Source organism: Aspergillus uvarum (assembly GCF_003184745.1).
Source record: "Aspergillus uvarum CBS 121591 unplaced genomic scaffold BO82scaffold_36, whole genome shotgun sequence".
Classification (NCBI taxonomy): domain Eukaryota; kingdom Fungi; phylum Ascomycota; class Eurotiomycetes; order Eurotiales; family Aspergillaceae; genus Aspergillus; species Aspergillus uvarum.
The window spans coordinates 1-20,690 of NW_020291333.1; the positions used below are offsets into that span (position 1 = coordinate 1).

The 20,690-nt window shown below is 51.5% G+C and overlaps 3 protein-coding genes across 3 annotated transcripts; 1 reads left to right on the forward strand and 2 right to left on the reverse strand.

Moving 5' to 3' along the window:
• Positions 1 to 239: 239 nt before the first annotated feature.
• On the reverse strand, positions 240 to 2,382 carry BO82DRAFT_393016 (putative C2H2 finger and ankyrin domain protein). Its single transcript, XM_025638649.1, has 2 exons — positions 2,300 to 2,382; positions 240 to 2,220 (listed from the first exon to the last, which is right to left on the reverse strand). Exons 1-2 carry the CDS (start codon positions 2,346 to 2,348, stop codon positions 338 to 340), a joined length of 1,932 nt encoding a protein of 643 aa, XP_025490646.1. The 5' UTR covers positions 2,349 to 2,382; the 3' UTR covers positions 240 to 337.
• A 1,775-nt stretch (positions 2,383 to 4,157) lies between these two features.
• On the forward strand, positions 4,158 to 9,864 carry BO82DRAFT_106958 (ATP-binding cassette glutathione S-conjugate transporter YCF1). Its single transcript, XM_025629771.1, has 8 exons — positions 4,158 to 4,872; positions 4,938 to 7,751; positions 7,805 to 7,908; positions 7,982 to 8,027; positions 8,079 to 8,863; positions 8,917 to 9,071; positions 9,126 to 9,194; positions 9,279 to 9,864. The coding sequence occupies exons 1-8, from the start codon at positions 4,576 to 4,578 to the stop codon at positions 9,710 to 9,712; spliced, it is 4,704 nt and encodes a 1,567-aa protein (XP_025490647.1). The 5' UTR covers positions 4,158 to 4,575; the 3' UTR covers positions 9,713 to 9,864.
• A 9,724-nt stretch (positions 9,865 to 19,588) lies between these two features.
• On the reverse strand, positions 19,589 to 20,298 carry BO82DRAFT_355421 (uncharacterized protein). Its single transcript, XM_025635443.1, has one exon. The coding sequence runs from the start codon at positions 20,163 to 20,165 to the stop codon at positions 19,899 to 19,901; it is 267 nt and encodes an 88-aa protein (XP_025490648.1). The 5' UTR covers positions 20,166 to 20,298; the 3' UTR covers positions 19,589 to 19,898.
• Between the last annotated feature and the right edge of the window lie 392 nt (positions 20,299 to 20,690).

Genomic DNA, 20,690 nt, shown 5'->3' on the forward strand with positions numbered 1-20,690 from the left:
GGGGAGATGGGGGGAACGGGGGTGAAGAGGGCGTTTTCGTGGCCTGTTGTGCTGGTTTTGGCGAAGAGGTGATAATGTTCGTGTTGTTGATGTGGGGTGTGGTGGTGGGTAGTTGGGATGGGGCTATTAGAGGTTGTGTTTGGTTGTTTGGAAGGGCTTTGCTGGTTACATATAGTATTAGGAATGAACTCGTGTGTAGTAACGTCATGGGTGAAGGCTGACGAGATGCTCGTGGCACTGGCATAATCATTTGTTCTATATCCATACCAAGGTATCATATGCTCTCTTCGCAACGCTACAGTAAGTCAAGTCACAAAATTCTACTCCACGGTTCAGTTCAACTGCCGCCCTGCATGCGTCGAAAGCGCTCTTCCGCCGCTCGCGCGCGTCGCTCTCGTTCCAGTCGCATTCTCATCTCCGGCGTCATCCCGCGCATCTCTTCCTCCCTCTTCTCCTGCGCCGTTTTCTCGATAGCCCCCAGGGTACGGCCAACCGGCTTCCTGGAGGCTTGTTCGGCTGCGCGGGCGGCCTCCTCTTTCTGCAGGCGCGCCATCGCGGCCTTGCGTCGGGTGGCCTCTTCCTCTTCTGCGCTTTTCCGCTCCTGCTCCAGCCGGCTGGTCGCATCGTCCTTGGAGATGGGTGCCGGTACCTTCGCGGCGGTCCAGTCCCACTTCGACTCGCCCAGCTCATGGCGAGCGATGCGGAAAGCGTCGCGGGTGGCACGGTCGCCTGCGAGTTCAAAGGCTGTTCTTCCTTCGGAGTTGACGGTCGTCGGGTCCGCATCGGCCTTGGTCAGAAGTGCTAGAACCATGGCCGACGAGTTGAGGTTGGCAGCCAAGTGAAGTGACGTTGGACAGCGGAAGTTTTGCTGGGAATCCGAGGGGCGGAACGTGAAGGATGATGGGATGGCATTCTTGGAGAGATATGCCATCAGAGCGGGGATTTTGGAGCGCCGGATCAGCGCTTGAATCTGTGTTGTGTGGAGAATGGCTTCCTCTTCCTCTTTCGAGATCTTGGGCTTCTGCTGCTGCGGCCGTGGTGTCGACGGCTTTGATGCCACCTCCTTTGCTTTGGCCGCCGCAGCTGCAAGGGCGGCCTCGTCTAACTGGCTCACTTTGACCCTTGTGAGCTCTTTAAAGCACCGCATGAGCTCGGCTTGGGTGGCCCGGCGTGTGCTGAACGGGAACCCTCTAAGCCTTGGGTCATTCTGTCTCAACATCTGACCGTCGTACTTCTCGAACAGAATTCTCCTGTTTGTGCTCCCGGTAGCCCGAACGAACAGCAGCTCCGCCTCATCAATCAGTTGCTTCCACTCGGACAGCAACTCTCGAATTTCCTTCTCCAGCGCCGCTTCGTTGTATCGTCTCAAGCTCGAACCGGCCGAATGCGCGGCACCCTTGGCAGCATCATTGGCAGACTGCGAGCCACCTTGCTTCCTTCTCGTTGTATAGCGATGAAAGGTTTTGTGGGCAATCACCCGAGCCTGGCGATCCTCAATGCCACCTTGTCTCCGATGAATTTCGGGGGCCAGTGATACAATCATTGCGGCGAAGTGACCACCACCAATCATGCACATGAAGATATGAGGACTGGGAGGAGGGGGCTTCGCTTGCTCATCTACAGCATTTCGGGGTGCGTTGATGGGTACGAGTTGCTTTTTCTGCAGGGAGGCGACGAGGTGCTGGGGCTCATCCTGCTCAACATCCGAGAACAAAGCTCTGTAGACACCGAGCGAGACATTTGACGGCAGTGCGGAGCTTGAAAACCAGAACAGCGGAGGGCGGCCCGCAGATTTCTTGTTGGATGGCGAATCCTCTTCCTCCTGAGCTTCCTGCGTTATTCTGGCCTGTCTCTTCAGCAGGGCCGTAAGCTGGGTCTCCTCTTCCTCGTTCTCCCCTTCCGACGACTCGGACCCGGATATCGACTCGTCGAGCTCCCCGATCGCCTTCGAGAATTGCACCTCGTCTAGTGTGGGACCGCCCCTGAGCTGTACTTTCAGGTTATATTTGTGATGGTCCGATCGCACATGATCGCGTTGCTCCTGCACATTGAGGTATGTGACCTTGCAGAGGGAACAGCTATTCGATGTGGCGACCGCATGTTCCAACACCTCTCCTTTTGACTCTTCGGGTGTCACGTCGTCCCCATTCTGGATTGAGAGCGGCTGGTCGCCACCTTTCGTGGTCAAGGTGGAGACAAGCTCCTGCGGTAGATCATAAACTTCATGTGTGTCAGCAAGCGCGTTGCGAAAACGAAAGATAGGAGTTGTGCAGAGTTCAAGGGGTGGTAGTCTACCCACCGTAAAGAGGCCTTTTCAGGAGGTCTTCCACCGTAGATTCTGCAACCATTGTCAACCCACTGAGAGATCGAACTTGCTGTAGATGGGTTTTTAGAATGATTCATCAGGAATGACGGAATGACGGAATGACGCTGCGGAATGGACCCCGCCGTCTGCCCCCTCACCGCCTTCATCCACGAGGATTAGTTTGCATCGTTTGTTCCACACCTGAGCTGAGGGCAAGCAAACCGCAAAATCTCCATCGTATACTGCTGAACTCGACTCAATTCATCTATAAAGATAAAGAGAGACCGGAGGCTGCTCATATAGCTCTAGATTATCACGACGTTCGGTGATTTTACTGAGTCTGATTCGTCGAATGCCATGGTCGCTGTCTTAATTTGCATTAACGAATAAATGCGTCTAATTCATAGCCTAGACCGATCTCGAAGAGAAAGGGGTCCATCTCTATCTCGACAGATGCTAGCTGCATGTCTTGCCTCGGACTTTCGTAATTGTCTGGAAAGTTCAAGCTGCATATCACACAGTACATGTAAAAAAAGATGCACCGTATGAACCAGCCAGCAGGCGGCAGATTTACATGCTAGGACCCAAGTCAGAGGCCAATCGAGCTACTCAGTACGTGAGTACATACTTTACAGAGTAGCAGCCTCCGACAATCTGCGCTCGGAATTGCGTACTCCGGAGATAAGGCCTAGATCATCAGGCCTGAACACCAATAAATGTAATCCGTCCGATTTGCCTCTGCTTGGCTGCCGAGCTTCCGTATCTGATGGGCAATGCAGACAATCGTGCTTGACAGGAAAGGACCCCTGCTGGCGTGAAGTCCAAGCATAGCTTATACTTCGGACCTACATCTCTTGTCAGGCACAAGATTCTGAGGATCTCATTCTCGCCCCTATGACTCTCGCTAATGCTGCACGATGAGGCTCGCAATCCGAATCCACGATGGCATGCTCCGGAATCTTCGTGGTGTAATTGGATCGTGGAGGAGGGACCCGCTGGTCAGCCTCGACCCGCCCGGAGTTAAGCACCGAAACTTTACTCGGAGGAAACTACCTGAAACTATAGGTTCACTTTTCTCGAGCGATCAGTTGATGCCATCAAGGACATACTCGTATTGAACAAGGTTAACTGTGGTAAAGCAGTAGTATGATATCGCTCCTTGGAGAATAATACTATTTATTGATGTGTGTACCGTAAATACAACCATGACCCTCACTGCAACGTGCTGGCTGTGCTATGTCTAGCTAGCTACTCGCAGAACACTGTAGATCTAGACTCAAGGAATCCTAGCTTCTTTCTACATAAATTGCTTGACTAGAAAAAAGTAGTTATTATTGGATGGCACGCCTGCGCCTTGTGAACACGAGAAAAAAAGGCCAAGGTATACCTGAAATTCTGCATATCAGTGCTTGTGGACTCGTGGTACTGTACACGGCACGAGATGCGAGGATGTAGTACAGTACATAGCTCATACTGTAGTAGAAGTCAAACACGTGGACGTCATGTCGTCAATCTATCAAGGGCGGAAATACCTATCATCTCCCGATAACTAGGCTGAAAGGGCACGTTGTCGTGTAGAAGAAGTCTTGAATGAGTGTGAGTGGGCATACATATTTGCTTGAGCAATTCAGATCTCATTCTATCTATGCACCCTACTATAGCCACAGCGACCCTTGAAGTATTGGGGTTCGAAAGACCAAAAGGTGTATCTTGGAGACAGGCTGATGGCCCGGAGTAGTCGCAGGCCCATTCAAGGATGCCAAGACCGATTACCGAGCAGATCGGATTATGTCATTTCAACTTCTTCCTCTTCAATCTTCCTCGTTCCTTCTCCAAGAACAAGGCGCAGGGATGCGACTCTGCCCGACTTTCGAATTGCATGCGTTTTTGGTTGATCGTCACGGACTGTGACTCATCAATTTAAACAGCTACCTACCACGGAACCTTTACCGAAACTAAACTTGCCGGTCGTACAGTACATGCAGTTCGGTCTGCGGCCGGGCTCCGGTAACGTCTCCGTATCGCGCAGAAGCTTTGACCGTCCCATTTAGTAAGCAGCGTGCATCTCACGAACAAATCAGCCTTTCCTTTCCCTCTCGTTATCGTCCCTCTCGAGAACTTTCATTTCTCTTCTTCCCACGATCTTTTACCCTCCAAGCGTTCCCCCAGACGGTACCCTGGGGTTTGTTCCTGGTTTTCCTATATCTTTTGCAGGTCCGAAAGGACGAGCGATCTAGGAGCTGGGATACGGTAACCTTCAGCCGGGGAAAATGTTGGAAGGCGGTGCTTCCCAGTCCTTCCTCGGGGATTCCAGCCGGGGGTCTCTGCTGTCGTCCACCCCGAACTCGGCATTCCTTTCCCCCAAATCGCAGCCATTTTGTCACGACCCGGAAGGCTGGGGTCCTCTCAGTCAGTTTCGATTCGACCTGACTCCGTGTTTCCTCGACTTTGGAGTCTCCCTGGTTGCGGTATGGGGCATCATCGCAGGTGCAGGAGCCCTCTGGCTCTTGTTCAAGAAGAGAGTGCCTCAGCCAGTTTCTAAGAACTGGCATTTCTATGCGAAATTGGTGCGACAATCCCCCGCGCCGGTCTGAATAATCTCATTGTAATCTAACCCTCATCGCTTTATTAGACCGTCTTGTCCGCCTTGATCTTCACCACTGCTCTTCAGGCAGCCATACAAATCGAATCCTACCCCCAAACCTGGTTTGACGACTATCGGTTCTGGAGCTCTGTCCTTGTCCTTATCTCTCTCGGGGTGATTTTTGCAGTGCAGTACCACGAACACTGGCGCAGCAGACAACCCAATGGCGTCGTTCTCTTTTACTGGCTTTTCTTCTCCATTGGCTATGGGATCAAACTGCGGTCGCTCATTGCACGGAAGTTGTACGAGGACCGTCTTCCATACTTCGTCTGCTTCAATGTCAGCTTGGGCCTGGCGCTGTTGGAATTTGCTCTCGAGTATTTGGTTCCGAAGAAACAGAGTGACTACGATGCGCTCGGAGACGAGGATGAATGCCCTTACGAATACGCCGATATCTTCTCGGTTCTCACCTTCAGCTGGATGACCCCAATGATGAAGTTCGGGTACAACAACTTCCTCACCCAGGATGATCTATGGAATCTTCGTCGTCGGGACACCACCGGTGTCACTGGGGGCGCTCTGCAGGAAGAATGGAATGAAGAGTTGCAGAAAAGCAAGCCCTCCCTATCTCTTGCTCTGTTCAGAGCCTTTGGCAGCCCCTTCATTCGTGGTGCGATCATCAAGTGCGGTAGTGACTCTCTGGCCTTCGTCCAGCCCCAGCTTCTGCGTCTCCTGATCAAGTTTATCAACTCATATGGCACTCCCGAGCCGGAGCCGATCATCAGAGGTGTCGCCATTGCGCTTGCCATGTTCCTGGTATCGGTTTCGCAAACCATGTGCCTGCACCAATATTTCCAAAGAGCATTCGACACTGGCATGCGCGTCAAATCTGCTTTGACTGCCATGATCTATGCCAAGTCTCTGAAGCTGTCAAGCGAGGGTCGCTCCTCCAAGACCACGGGTGACATCGTCAATCACATGGCTGTTGATCAGCAGCGTCTGTCTGATCTGACCCAGTTCGGTGTGCAGCTTTGGTCTGCACCCTTCCAGATCACCCTGTGCATGCTGTCGCTCTATCAGCTTGTCGGTGTCAGCATGTTTGCAGGTATCGGTGTGATGATCTTGATGATTCCTCTGAACGGAGTGATTGCAAGAATGATGAAGAAGCTCCAGCTTATCCAGATGAAGAACAAGGATTCCCGGTCTAGACTCATGACCGAGATTCTGAACAACATCAAGAGCATCAAGCTCTATGCTTGGAACACAGCATTCATGAATAAGCTTAGTCACATCCGTAATGATCTGGAGCTGAACACGCTTCGGAAAATTGGAGCGACTCAGTCGATCGCCAACTTCACCTGGCAGTCCACTCCTTTCCTGGTCTCGTGCTCCTGTTTCACTGTCTATGCCTTGACATCGGATAAACCATTGACCACCGACGTTGTCTTCCCAGCACTGACCCTCTTCAACCTCCTTACGTTCCCTCTGTCGATCTTGCCAATGGTTATCACGGCTTTGATTGAAGCCTCGGTGGCCGTCAAGCGTCTTACGGACTACTTCACTGCAGAGGAGTTGCAGACCGATGCTGTCACCCGCGAGGAGACCGTTGCCCACGTCGGAGATGAATCTGTGCGGATTCAGGATGCCTCTTTCACCTGGAACAGGTACGAAGGCACGCATGTTATCGAGAACATCAATTTCAGTGCTCGCAAGGGCGAGCTGAGTTGTATCGTTGGCCGCGTTGGTGCCGGAAAATCCTCTCTCCTTCAGGCACTTTTGGGCGACTTGTGGAGAACGGAAGGAGAGGTGATAGTGCGAGGCCGCATCGCCTACGTCGCGCAACAGGCCTGGGTCATGAATGCTAGCGTCCGCGAGAACATTGTCTTCGGACATCGGTGGGACCCTCAATTCTACGAGCTTACGGTGGCAGCTTGTGCTTTGACCGACGACTTCAAGAACCTGCCCGACGGCGATCAGACCGAGGTTGGAGAAAGAGGAATTTCTCTCTCCGGTGGTCAGAAAGCCCGCTTGACCCTTGCCCGCGCTGTGTATGCTCGTGCGGATATCTACCTTCTCGATGATGTTCTGTCGGCGGTCGACCAGCATGTGGGTCGCCATCTCATCAACCAGGTTTTGGGTCGCAACGGTATCCTCGGCAGCAAGACAAGAATCCTTGCAACGAACGCCATTCCTGTCCTGAAGGAAGCGGACTTCATCGGGCTGCTTCGCAACAAGACCTTGGTGGAGAAGGGAACCTACGAGCAGCTTTTGGCCATGAAGGGTGAAGTTGCCAATTTGGTCCGGACCACCATGAACGACTCGGATGACGAGGGCTCCGGTAGCGAGGGTCGTGATCCCGCTAGCGAGAGCTCTGAATCCACCACTGTGATCGAGAACGAAGACTCGGACATTTCTGATCCGGAGGATGCTGAGCGGGAAATCGGCTCTATTGCCCCTATCAGAGCTAATGCTGAACGGAGGAAGAGCACAGTCACTCTCCGCCGTGCTAGTACTGCTACCTGGAAGGGACCCAGACGCAAGCTGGGGGATGAAGAGAATGTCCTCAAAAGCAAGCAGACCCAGGAAACATCGCAGCAGGGCAAGGTCAAATGGAGCGTTTACGGCGAATACGCTAAGAACAGCAACATCATTGCTGTTGGCTTCTATCTTTTGGCTCTCCTGGGATCTCAAACCGCCCAGGTTGCCGGAAGTTATTGGCTTAAGCATTGGTCTGAGCTGAGTGAACAGCAACCGAACCTTCCCAACGGCAAGTATATCGGTATTTACTTGGCCTTTGGTCTCGGCTCGTCTCTTTTGGTCATTCTCCAGAATCTCATTCTGTGGATTTTCTGTTCGATTGAGGTATGTACTTCCCTCAAGCCACATAACAGGTTTTCCCCTCTAACAAGGTCTAGGCCTCTCGTAAACTCCACGAGCGCATGGCATTCGCTATCTTCCGCTCACCCATGAGTTTCTTCGAAACCACGCCCTCCGGTCGTATCCTCAACAGATTCTCCAGGTGAGTTATCATTGATCATTACAGGTGCTAGATCTGGCGTCGTGGACATCAATCTAACCAAGTTGTCTCCTAGTGATGTGTATCGTATCGATGAGGTACTTGCGCGGACGTTCAACATGGTAGGTGCATCAATTCCTCATTTCCGCGACCAGTGCTGACCTAGGCCATAGCTGTTCGGCAACTCTGCCAAGGCACTGTTCACCATGGTGGTCATCGCCTCCTCCACTCCTGCCTTTCTCTTAATTGTCTTCCCCCTGGGTTGGGTCTACTTCAGCTACCAAAAGTACTATTTGCGCACCTCCCGCGAGCTCAAGCGTCTGGACAGCGTGACCCGAAGCCCCATTTTTGCACACTTCCAAGAATCTTTGGGTGGAATTTCGACCATTCGTGCGTACAAGCAAGAGGACAGATTCACATTGGAGAACGAGTGGCGCATGGATGCAAACATTCGTGCCTACTTCCCCTCCATCAGTGCGAACAGATGGCTAGCTGTCCGCCTCGAGTTTATTGGCTCTGTGATCATCTTGACAGCTGCTTCGCTTTCAATCGTCTCTGTATCGACCGGTAGTAAATTGTCTGCCGGAATGGTCGGTCTGGCTATGTCCTACGCTCTTCAGATCACTCAGTCGTTGAACTGGATCGTGCGACAGACAGTTGAAGTCGAGACCAATATTGTGTCGGTCGAGCGTGTCCTGGAGTACGCAAATCTGCCCAGTGAAGCGCCTGAGGTGATTTTCAAGCACCGGCCCGCTATTGGCTGGCCGGCGCAAGGTGCGGTGACGTTCAACAACTACAGCACACGCTACCGCCCTGGGCTTGATCTTGTACTCAAGGACATCTCACTCGACATCAAGCCCCACGAGAAGATTGGAGTCGTTGGCCGTACAGGTGCAGGCAAGAGCTCGCTAACGCTTGCACTTTTCCGCATCATCGAACCTGACAGCGGCAACATCAGGTAAGGACTGCTGCCCAAGAGTTTTCTTTCTAAGTTGCTAACGTTATCAATAGCATCGATGGACTGAATGTGTCGACGATTGGTCTGTTCGATCTGCGGGGCCGCCTCGCTATCATTCCCCAGGACCCAGCCATGTTCGAGGGCACCGTTCGGGACAATTTGGATCCCCGACATGTGCATGACGACACCGAACTCTGGAGTGTGCTTGGTAAGTAAGGCTACATTGCATACGAGGATGATCACTGACTGGAATGCACGGTAGAACATGCCCGCCTCAAGGATCACGTCGCACAGATGGATGGGCAGTTGGATGCCCAAGTTCAGGAAGGAGGTAAGTTTTTTTTTTCCCCTGCCTTGCATTGCTTGAGCATTACCCTACATGGTCGGAGAGCCGGGATTAACTCATTTGCTATAGGATCCAATCTTAGTCAAGGCCAGCGTCAGCTGGTTTCGCTTGCCCGAGCACTCCTGACGCCTAGTAATATCTTAGTGCTCGATGAAGCAACTGTAAGTTTTTTTTTTCATTGGCCGCACTTTTTCGTCGTGTTTTTTCTCTTTTCGGACGCTTACAGTTGTCATTACCAGGCGGCGGTGGATGTGGAAACGGATGCATTGCTGCAGCGTACGCTACGCAGCAGCATCTTCCAGGATCGCACGATCATCACAATTGCGCATCGGATCAATACGATCATCGATTCCGATCGAATTGTGGTGCTGGACAAGGGTCGCGTGGTCGAGTTCGACACGCCTGCGGCGCTGATCAAGCAGGAAGGCCGCTTCTATGACTTGGTCAAGGAGGCAGGTCTACTTGACAGCAGCGAAGGCGTCGCAGCACTGCAGAAATCCTAGGCGCTTTTTCTGCTCACATGCCACATTGGTGGGCAGCCTCCCAATTCTCTCGCATTCCTTGACGCGGCGAAGAGATGAGTCACTGCTTGAGTCTTGCGCGGCAGAACAGCCGCGGGCGATGATGAAACCAAGCTGTAGCCCGTATGACATCGACAAGACAAGGGCTATTGTTTCTGCTGCACCAAGCTTCATGATTAGTCTGTGCGCACATGACAATGGAAGGAGGCGGCGGGACAGACCGACTGGGACGATTCACTGTGATGAGACGGTTTTACGATCTTGGATCATGTGGACTGGATCGGAATGAGATTTGAAGCGATGCAGTCCATTCCTTTGATTTCCGAAGGATCGCGTAATGGAGCGTCAAGTTCTCCTCTGGCGTTTACATCGGAACATGAAAGAAATATTCAAAAAGCAGCAGCAGAAGCAGCGGCAACACCTTTGTGGCTTTGTGGGAAGTGCCGGAAAAGCGTTGAAAAGTGATCAATTCTGTTTTTGTGCGATGATTGTTTGGCCCTGCCCTTTTTCCCTTTTTGTCAGTATTATACTTGTGATCTCATTGTCTATAACAATAATCTATATACATATTCTTATCATTGAACATGAATCTCGACTGAAGACCCCTCTTTCCTCTGCAAACACGAAGCTGAAAGCTGAGCTGTAGAACAAGTCATATGCTTACCCCTCCTGATCCTCAGGAAAATCCCGCCCAATCCTACGATCAACTCTTTTCTTTTTCTGTGGCCAAAGGGGTTTGCCATAGTCGAATTCTCCCACTCGGCTTTGGCGCAAAGACCGGGAACAAGGCGCCGAAAAAAAAAGAGACACCCCCTTCGCCTTCCCCTCTCCTTTTCCTCTTTCCTCCGCTCATTCCAAGCGAAGCACGATAGTAGCGGTGTAGACCACCACCTGCAATCGTTTTTTGCCCCTCCTTTTCCAGCAAGCAATTTGGCAGCTTGCATATGCATGATTGCAGTGCCACGAACAACTGTCATTGTTCTGCCTTCCAAAAAAATAAATACAAAATATCTTATAGGTGCTTAGCGGTTGGAGAAAAAAGACGTTGGCGACGTTATTGTGTCATGTTCGAGGCGGGGGGGATAGTGTCATCGTGACTTCGGGTGCATATATTTCTGTCATAAGGAGCTGGCGCTGCTACCTTGCTTTTGAGGTTAAGTCATAGATAGGCAAGAGGAGCCTGGTTTTTTTGTTTCGGATAATTGTATCTGGGGTCTGATGCTTGATCTGGTGGGTTCATTTGGGAGGGTTTGGGTTGGCTGTTCCCGATTGCGGAAATATATACCCTCGGGTAAATGGTCTACTGCTATGTATTGGCATCCTCATCACCGCTCTTGACTGGATCATGAGTTTAGTTTCATGGTATGTGATTGTCTATTGTTTCTCTTGAGTAAACTAACTAGTAAGAGATGGGATTTCGTCGCGTGGAAGTGTGTTGATTGTGTATACCACACCGAACACTGGGATTGACTCCATACTATATCTAGGATGTGAATCAGGTTCTCATGGCGATGTCCCTCGACATTCTTTGGGTTAGTAGGTTTGTTGCGTTTCCTAGTATACCAAGAGATGAGATCCAGCTGGGTAACTGCGAAATTGCCGAGATGATTCGATCGACTAGTGGAGGTGGGATAGTTGGAATCGATCAAGCCATTCTCCTTATTGCTGTTTCTCCCTCCAATGGAGTATGGTATACTGCACACTCTTAATATATACCCTTGTAAGGCTTGGGACGTCGGAGGGTGGATGTGGTTCTGGAATTAGGGGACTTGCGATGAGCAGAGAGAGATTGTGGATGCGGTGTAGTAGGTTCGGGTCTTTGGGGACTGTACTGGAGATGGTGTTAATTGGGTTGTGTAAGGGGTTATGGGTATGGGGGGGGGGAGTTGGATGTGAGGATTGGTTTGGGCTTTATCGCGGTTCACTTCCTTGCTGGGCTTGATTAGGTATATTGTGTCAATTCAAGGATTTGCTGATGATATCAGGGGATATGCGGAGTGGTGGTATGAGGGTTCGAGTATTTAGGATAGAGAATGTGTTGACGAGCTGGCCTAGATCGTGCTTGGTGTCCTCTGACTGTAGTTATCTTTCTGGCTATGGGCTATCTTTACCACAATTGCTGTCGAGGAGAGAAAAAGAAGTCGCACGTTCCATCACCGCAGGGAATGAACCATACCGACAAGGCTGCAGTGAGCTACTGTTCCTAGGTCTAGATTTTCAGTTCTCAATCCCCTCGGACAAGAATGGAACTCTAGGCCTGCTGCGATGCACCGCCGCCTAAGTTCCAGGAACAAATCCATCCTGCTTCATACTCTGCAACTCCCTCGAGATAGGGTGGTTGAATCAGCATCGGCTGACATTGGATGGAATAGACGATAACCCCCAAACAACAAGGACAGACACTCGCAACGAGGAGAATCATGATAAGAGATCCAGACTGGCGGTGAATACCCAATCCAATCCCAACCAACAAACCTGCCCAAGTATAAGGTGATGTTAACTATAGCAGAGTCGTAACCACCCTACAGCTATACCACACCCTAGCTTAGCAGACGAGAACTGTCCTACTATAGTCAATCCTACCACCCTCAACCCCCTTCCCCTCGAGATCTGATTTGCTCGCAGGGGGTTTGATCGACCAACCTAACGGCTGACATACTCCAGCCCACTCCTCCGTATCAACGAGCCATAATAGAGTAAAGCAAGCGACCGAGCAGTGTCATAGCTGAGCTGCGCTTAGCATAGCACGACTAATTATGCTATTGTCTAGTAACACTACACTCCACTACGCTACGCCCATAGCCCCGATTGCGATCTGCCCTGGATCGAACGGAGGAGTTCGGGGGTCTTGTCCTTGCAATTTACGCTATGCCCTTAATTCGATCACCTAAGGGTGGTGGGACATACTAGGTACGAATGGTTACTCGTCACTGGTACAGTACTCCGTATTATAGTCCTCTCGGCTATAGTCCGTGTGTCAGAGCCGAGCCTTGCCAAACTGCGCTGCACGGGTGGCACGCCGGGGGCGCGCGGGCTATGTTCGTCCGGCTGGAATTGGTTCGATGCAAAAGTACCAAGTTGGAAGCAATATCGTTGTTGTTGGCGCCTGGTACTCTGGCGGTATGATCGACCTGATTCTGTCCCAGTGTCGACCGTTGACTACGTAGTTACGTCGAGGCAGACAGGGATGTGTACTGTAGGTAAGTTAGGGTACTCTACCCCGTTGGACTCATAAAACGCAAGTCTCGGCCGAGGGAAGCGAATTTATCCCGCCAAACAAGAAACTTGGAATGCGTCCCTTTTGCCCCTCGCCCTCCAAGGCATCTACTCATGGAGACTCTGCTGCGTGTGTCAGGTCGCAGAGGCGATATACAGCAGCCGGAGCGAACATCAGCATGGAGAAATCTCCTTCCCGCGCGATCCCCCAGTCCCAGTCTCCTGCCTACGTGAGGAAGTCTATTCAGCAGCGGGTAAATCCGCCACATGCGAGACAGCAGCCATGAGCATGAGCATGAGCATGAGCATGATGAGAACAGAAAACAGAAAAATAAACCGAAACACAACCACGGACAAAAGCACGACAGAATAAACTTCGGCTCCTTGCATCGCACAGCATCACCATCGATCGCCTCGTTCAATAGAGGCGCGGTGATCTGGAGTCATTCAGCCATCCCTCAGCCGAGTATAGTTTCCTTCCGCGGGGAATCAGGAGAGAAACTTCCGACCGAGACCAGCAGACAAGCAAAAGCCCACACGCACACAGGCGTGGGAAGATGGCTCCATCGTTTTGCCTTTCCGTCTGGTTCTGCGTGGCCCGTCCCCGCCCTCTCTCGATTGATTTTCACTCGATGACCGATTGATTGATTGATTGCCACCATTGCGATGGATCGAGCTTCAGATCGGATGGAGGGGGTGGTGGAGGACATTGGCGGCGGTTCACCCACCGGGACAATCGAATCAGGATTCACACTCCTACGCGAGCGAAGCCAGATTCGAAAAGTCAGATAGAAGGAATTAACGAGACAGATCTGAGATGCTGTGCAGGGACAAGCTGGCTTGTCCCGGTTATCGGGTCCTTGGTTTGGCCCCTAAAGGCCCGGATTCCTCACGGTTTGATCCACTTGGATGACCGTTTCAAGCGCCGTGCATGGGTTGGATTGGGTCCATCGTGGGGACTGGCCGGAGGGGGAAAGGAGGGAAAGTTGATACTGATCTATCCATTACTGAGTAAGTCAAATGTCCGTTATCAGGTGGACAATTGTTAGTTCTTGACTTGGTTGGCGGCGGGGTTTGATGATTCGTATCCGATCCCTTTCTAGTTTGGGAGAGGAGGTGGTTGGTGCTTCACGCGGAAGAAAACTCCGCAATAAAACAACAACAACAACAACAACAGACCTCATCCATCCTCCATGTCCCCTCCCATGAGGCCTCGGTAATACCGACTGATAAGAAGGGTGCGGTGAGCTTGTGCCAGTAAAACTTCTATGGAGTGTGTTCGCGTTTCTCATGTTAAGAGGAGATCAGTCAGGGTGGCAGGTTCTCGATACTAGGTGGTGCCAATAATAGCCCGTCAGGCGGCGGCGGAAAATCCTCCTCAAGTTTCAACGCTCAGGCCGTTAGGGGGGGTTGCGGCGCAAAGTGGGATTGCCATCCGCCATGGCTTTCCCCGAACCCACTCGGCCCCGATTGCTTGCATCGATTGGTGGCGACCTCGAATCGGGGTGAGGTCGACATTCTCGATGTCCCGCGCGAAGGAGTCTGCAGGGACCAGTAAATTGAGTTGTACCGAGACTCGACCGCGGATCGGAGTCGAGCCAGGCACAATAGACTTGTCGGGGATGATCGGGGGTATGCGCGCGACAAAGGCCGCGAAGGCGACTGGACTGACGAAGTCGAGTTGATCAACACATGGGAGGGGAATACAGAAGTAAGAGAGGAGAGGGAGGGACTAGAACGGGGAACGGAACCGGAACATTGGAAGGAGGGGCGGGCGGGTACACACTAGTTACTATGTGGTTGACAGCTGGCCGCGGTCCATTTGTCCAGCCGCCGTCCACTATTGCCCTTTATTGCGCTTTGGGGAAAGCGGCTCAGACGCTTGGTCTTAGGGTTTCTCGCTTAGGGCTGATCAGTTATGGTCGAAGTACGAGGAGCATAGCATAGCATAGCATAGCATAGGAGATAACGATGAGAGTATAGCATGAGGACATATTCTTCATGACCCCCAAAACCGTGCAAAACATCCCCTGCTACAACAATATCCAGTCTTATCCCTCGGGCCTCTCCTGCAAACTCTCCTCATCTTCAGCCGTACGAATGGGACCCTGGCCCTATAGTGCAGATCATTCCCTCCCTTTCCGTACCCAATCCCAATTTCCTGGGCCGGGTATCTATCCCAATCGAGCAGCATGTCCGCGCGGGCAACAGCAATGATGAACAAAAACAAAAGGACGGATCAACAAGTTACCGGTAACAATAACAATAACAACAATAGTAACGACAAGAAAAAGGGACAAAAGAGATAGTTACTCATAGTCAGCTACTCAGTACGTTACGAGTAACTTGGCTACTGTATACAGTTCAATCTAAACATCCCGCGGAAAGTCAATTCCCAACTAAAGAACACAGAACCCATGGTCTTGGGAAAACTTTCGAACTTCCCTCCGTCCACTACGTGGCTTGTGCACGATCCCCGTCGGTCCGTTCCCCCCTCCCCTCTTCTTCAATCAATCCCCCTCTCTTCCCGTCGTTCCAAACCCCGACTCCTTACATAGTACGGAGTATACAACACATCAAAACAAAGTACTGTACAAAGAACCACGATCCCTGGTCCTCCATAGAGAGAACTAGCGCATGGTAGGAATAGCGAAGAAACAATCCCTACCAATTCATATACCTGGGACTTCCTAGTCCAGGAAACCCCCCTTCCCCCTACCTCTGCATGCATAGGACTTTGTGATCCAGGAATTCGCAGTGGACCGTGCCGGGAACCGCGCGCCTATAGTATCGGTGTATGGACAAGGGGGAAGGAAGAAAAGAAGAGCTGAAGAAGGTTGATCCGCCTTTTCTGTCCGACTGTCGCCGTGTTTCTTCTTTTTCTTTTGTTTCTCGGGTTGGGAGACAATGGGTTCGAGGATCTGAAACGAGGGCCCTATTGTCCGATCTGGTGGTGGTGGCACAACAACGTTTTACTGAGAGTAACTACGGATACTCCGTCGTCGGTTGTAGATTGCGGATCTTCCACTCCCACTCCGTGTCTATGCGATGCTAAGTTTTACCGAACCATTATTTCCGTCTGAACACTGATAGTATTGCAAATTACGAACTGTGCGCCTACAAGCAACGTATACAAAATGTGATTGAGAAACAAGAACAATCTGCACTGCTCTCCAAGGCAGTAGTACTTTTTCTCTCTCGGGGATGAATGTATATGTCTCTCTATCAAAGACAGTTGCTGCGTTGCTGTGCCTTAACCCCTCTTGTCTTGTCGCCGTCTTCCTTGATTTCTTTCTCGAACTAAGAGTATGATCCCTGAACCTGACAAGGCCCAGGAACTAGAATCCTACCTTTGTCTGATGGAGTCTAGCGCGAAGCATGGAACATCCCTGGGGAGGGGCTGATTTAATTTCCGGACGAACAACGCAGAAGCCCGTTGTTCCTGAGGGAGGGAGGCCAGTAGAGCAGACAGGCAAAAAGCAAATCCCCCATGAGTTCGGGCCGACCAACAATCCTAGCTAGTTTAGTTGGACTTGTTGGTGGTTTCAGATTGCAAATCATCATCATTACCCACTACAGCGTGGGCTGACTACCTGTTCAGTGGTCTATACTAATTTGCCCGTTGTTTTGCACCAAAACCAGAAAGGCGAAACATATTATACTACCTAGACACAGGGACACGGAATTTCTGCGGTTCAGTTCGTTATCCCATGATCCCTGCGCAGATTAATGGGCACGGGTTGCACATCATCATCATCAGTATCAGACATATACCGCGGAACAGGGACTGCGGAACCAACTACTAGCGCCTCGTATAGGTCGAGAATGCCCATCTGCTCCGGGACTGTACTGCTCCCACTCACTATAAGCGTGGACTACTACTGGGCAAGGAGATACTGGTGAGCCCGCTGCCCTCTCCACCCGTCCATTTTCCCTATGCCTCGGTGGAAAATCTCGGCGGTAGTCTTGTAGGCGCACGACACCGGATGAGGAAGGTAGCGTACTCTACTTGCGTCGGCTATCTGGTAAGTGGGCTTGTAACGAGTGATCGGTATATCCATGAATTGCGGATTTGCCTTCGGGGATGACGGATGTTTCTGGGGTGAGAACTCCGGACCTCCTACTCCCAAAGAAGGCAATTCGCAATTCTTCGTCTTCATCGGTGGTACTCAGTGGGCTAGTTGTTTCCAGATGGAGACTGGATGCCTCACTATGGAAGATCGCTGCTCCATCTGAGATTGTCAGGCGAATTGTGTGGGGGATTGACGTCGGAGGGGAGGGAGGAGGAAGGGGACTCGGAGACACTTTAAGTAAAATGAAGTCAGAGAGATATTAGAGTAGAACAGTCCAGAAGATCAGTGGCCATGTTACAGAAATCAAGATATTGTTTGATCGCCATGGTCAGGAAATCTTGCTTTTCCAGAGTCGCAATCTATATGAGGTTATCCCCAAGCCTGAGGTATGAGGTCAGGGTCGGTGGGCAACAACAAAAGCAGGGAAATCGAAGAATGTTCCATGGTTGGAGAACAGCAATCTGCCCCGACATCCCTGCTGCTGCTGGTGGAAGGAGGGAAAAAGAAAATAGGAATAGAAACGGTGATATCAACGATCAACACACAGCGCTGCTGCACAAGGTGCATGCACTTACAGGGATAATCCCTGCAGCCTGGGTATGGCTGATTTGGAACCTGCTGATTGGGCTTGATGCACCCTAAGCTCGGTTTAGCAGACCTGCAAGAGCACTGGTGCTGTGGGTGGATGGAGCGAGAGACCACTTCTACTCATGCGCCTGTGTCCCGATGGAACCCAATCGAAACCGGGTGTCGCCAGGACGCAGCTCAGCAGCATCGTTACGCTGCAACTCCAGTGTCGACATCCACGCATTTAATGGGTCCATGGGGGGAGGGGCGGGGGTTTGCGGCTCCACCCGACTGCTGCTGAGTGGAGAGACTGTAAGTACAGCATGATGGCTGCAGAACTGATCCACAAGCCGGGAAATCATCTGGCCATCTCCGCCAGTCGCTGATTCAGGAACAGGGATCCCCCGGCTAAGATAGGTTCGGGGCTAACGAACGCCTGCAGATTGTGGCCAGGTCACACCACTAGGATCCTTTCCAAACCCACGCGAGCTCAATTCCAATTCTCCCAACCATTACCAGCGAACAGACGAGATAATTGGGGAGAAAATAACGTCGGCGATAGACGCCCACCAATGACACCATCGGTTTCATTCCCCACTCCCTATTGTGAAACACCCAAGGTTGAAATCATAGCCAGAGCCATGAGTGGAACGAAAAGCGTTGAGTGGGAAGGGCAGAATCCGATGACTCGTGAAGAATTGAGGCAGAAGATAGAAAGTGGCGGGTGTGGAGGTCAAACACGAGTCGTGCGCGCGCGCGCGCGCGCACACACACACACACACACACACACACCACGCACACGGACGCCTGGGGAGAGGGTGAACTTGCCCGCTCGGCTGCTGTAACACAATCCAGATTGACTTGCAGCTCACCCTCAAACACCAAACATAAAACAAAAATTCAGGAGGGAAGGATGGATAAACCCAATCGGGCCATTTCCCCCCAATCAAGCCCGGCGATCTGACAGTCTACTTCTGGGATCGTTACAAGGCATGTGTAGCCTCCGCTGTCATCGTGATCAACACTACCTAGCTAGCACCCTGCACACCTAAAATGGGTTCCAAATTAGATTCGAACAGACAACAAAGTATGCTTTCCGCCTAGATGACTGGTCGAAACCATGCACGCTGTCCCAGATCCTCGGTCGCGCGACGATTCCCAAAAGGGATATTTGGTAGGAGGGGGGAAGCGAACGAGCGGCGGCGGAGACACAGAAAGAGAAACAGAGAGAAGAATGATTTCAGTTCAATCATCGATTATTCTGCACCTGTTCCTTTCTGGTAGGACGGTTGACGCCAGCCACCCGGACGGGGAGAGGCCGATGACCCCCCAGTCAGTATGGATTAATTAGATAGATAGAGTCTTTGTGATAGAGAATCGAGTCTAGTCGCAGCGACTATGTCGGCGGTTCCATGGTTCAGAGGGTCTTCCGGCATTTACCCGCAACAAGCCTTGATGAGTTGTACAACCCCAGACTTAACTCAGTTCGGCAACTCGGTGGATGGCGGGGGGGCGATTGCACATTTCCGCTTCCTCTTTCGGGGTACGTTGACGCCTCCCATCAGGCTGGCTTGGTGATTCAGTGGAGGAAGGTTGTCCATGCTAATGCGTACAAAAAAGGAAGATCATGCGGATATGAAAGTGAAACCTCAACTGCATGCAAGAAGCTATGTGTGAGTAACTGTACCATGGTCTAGGGATTGGCGTCTTGCCAATCTCATAGCCAGACGGGCTACGGAGTAGTCGGTAGGTGCACTTGCTACCCCACAGGCTGGTCAATGCAGTATCGCTCGGACGAATCTGAATCCCTCCCAGCAGTAGTCCATCCTTATGCTTCCATCCACCCCGGTCCTTCACTTCTCATTCGTGAGCAGCGAAGAAAGTCGGAGAATTGATTATCTAATGCTGACTTCTGACAGCGGTTGAACGGCCACAGCCGTTTTATTATTGGTATAGATATTGTTTACAGTAGTGCTGTTGCACAACATACGCGCTACCTCCTTTACATGCCTCAATGACCTTTCGATGACATCGCATCAGCTGAGAGATACTGAATATCATTATGATCCCATCTAGCATCTTTCTCCCTCTCTCTCCCCCTATTTCCTGCATAGAAGTTCTGCAGAGGCTCGGCCCGGTCGGGAGATAGCCCCCCTCCCCTCGACCTTCGGCCGATCTATGAGAGGTATCGCAAAGAAGTGACATGGTCGGTGTTTTTTTCTCTACAGGTATGAAAAGACCCAAAAGCCTGGAAGCGACATCGTTTGCGGACATCAATGACGTCGTCAGGGCTGAACCGATCGGCGTGGAGGTCAGAAAGAGTAACTTGCTCGCTGCTTTGCTTCCCATCCTTGAAAAGCCGAACTTTCTTCTCTGCCTTCTTCCGCATTTGCCTCGTTTGTCCTCGTGTGCGCCGGTTCTCTTGTTGATTGCCAAAATCCTGATTTCCAGAAAGGCAAAATCAATCGCAGGTTTTTCGGATGAAACGTCTCAACGGTGCCGCTCGCTTGTGATTCCAGTAAAGAGAGGACTACACAGCATCGACGCGCGCTTGACGACAAATAAGAAGATCCTTTCATTTCCAGCAGATGACGGACGGGAAGAGAGAGGGGGAGTAGAGATTCGAGTTCGAGGATGTAGACGACTAATCCTGCATCGAAAGTACTGTACAGTAGGTTTGTGTGATAGTCCGCGGCAAGAATAGTTTAGTTAGATCTCGCAAAGCGAGACCTCAGTGTAGCGAATGCCGCGCCACGACTCTCGCGGGCAGGCGATGTCATTTGGGACGTTTGGTTTCCCCCGGAGCCTTCGACTTGATCTTTGCCTTGTGTACACAGCGAGAAGATAATCAATGGTGGCTGCTGATGGGCGTGAGTAGCAGATCGACTCAATTGTCTAGACTAATCGGTCCAGATGGTCCAGAAGCCCAGGGATCCCATTCCATGGTCAAGGGATGCAACGGTACGAATGTCGTTCCTGAGCAAGACTCCCTTCCGGGAACGGTTAACGCAGGGAAAAGGGGGGGGGGGGGGAAGGGAGCATAGAGAAGGGCGGGAAAAAAGCAAGCGCAGAGTTGACGTTGATCGGTATCGAATGAAGTCTTC

Coding starts and splice junctions, on each gene's coding strand:
- BO82DRAFT_393016 (XM_025638649.1), bottom strand. CDS start 2,348: ATGGTTGCAGAATCTACGGTGGAAGACCTCCTGAAAAGGCCTCTTTAC. Junction 2,221..2,299: donor CCTGAAAAGGCCTCTTTACG/GTGGGTAGACTA, acceptor ACACACATGAAG/TTTATGATCTACCGCAGGAG.
- BO82DRAFT_106958 (XM_025629771.1), top strand. CDS start 4,576: ATGTTGGAAGGCGGTGCTTCCCAGTCCTTCCTCGGGGATTCCAGCCGG. Junction 8,864..8,916: donor CCTGACAGCGGCAACATCAG/GTAAGGACTGCT, acceptor CGTTATCAATAG/CATCGATGGACTGAATGTGT. Junction 9,195..9,278: donor TGCCCAAGTTCAGGAAGGAG/GTAAGTTTTTTT, acceptor CATTTGCTATAG/GATCCAATCTTAGTCAAGGC.
- BO82DRAFT_355421 (XM_025635443.1), bottom strand. CDS start 20,165: ATGAAAGGATCTTCTTATTTGTCGTCAAGCGCGCGTCGATGCTGTGTA.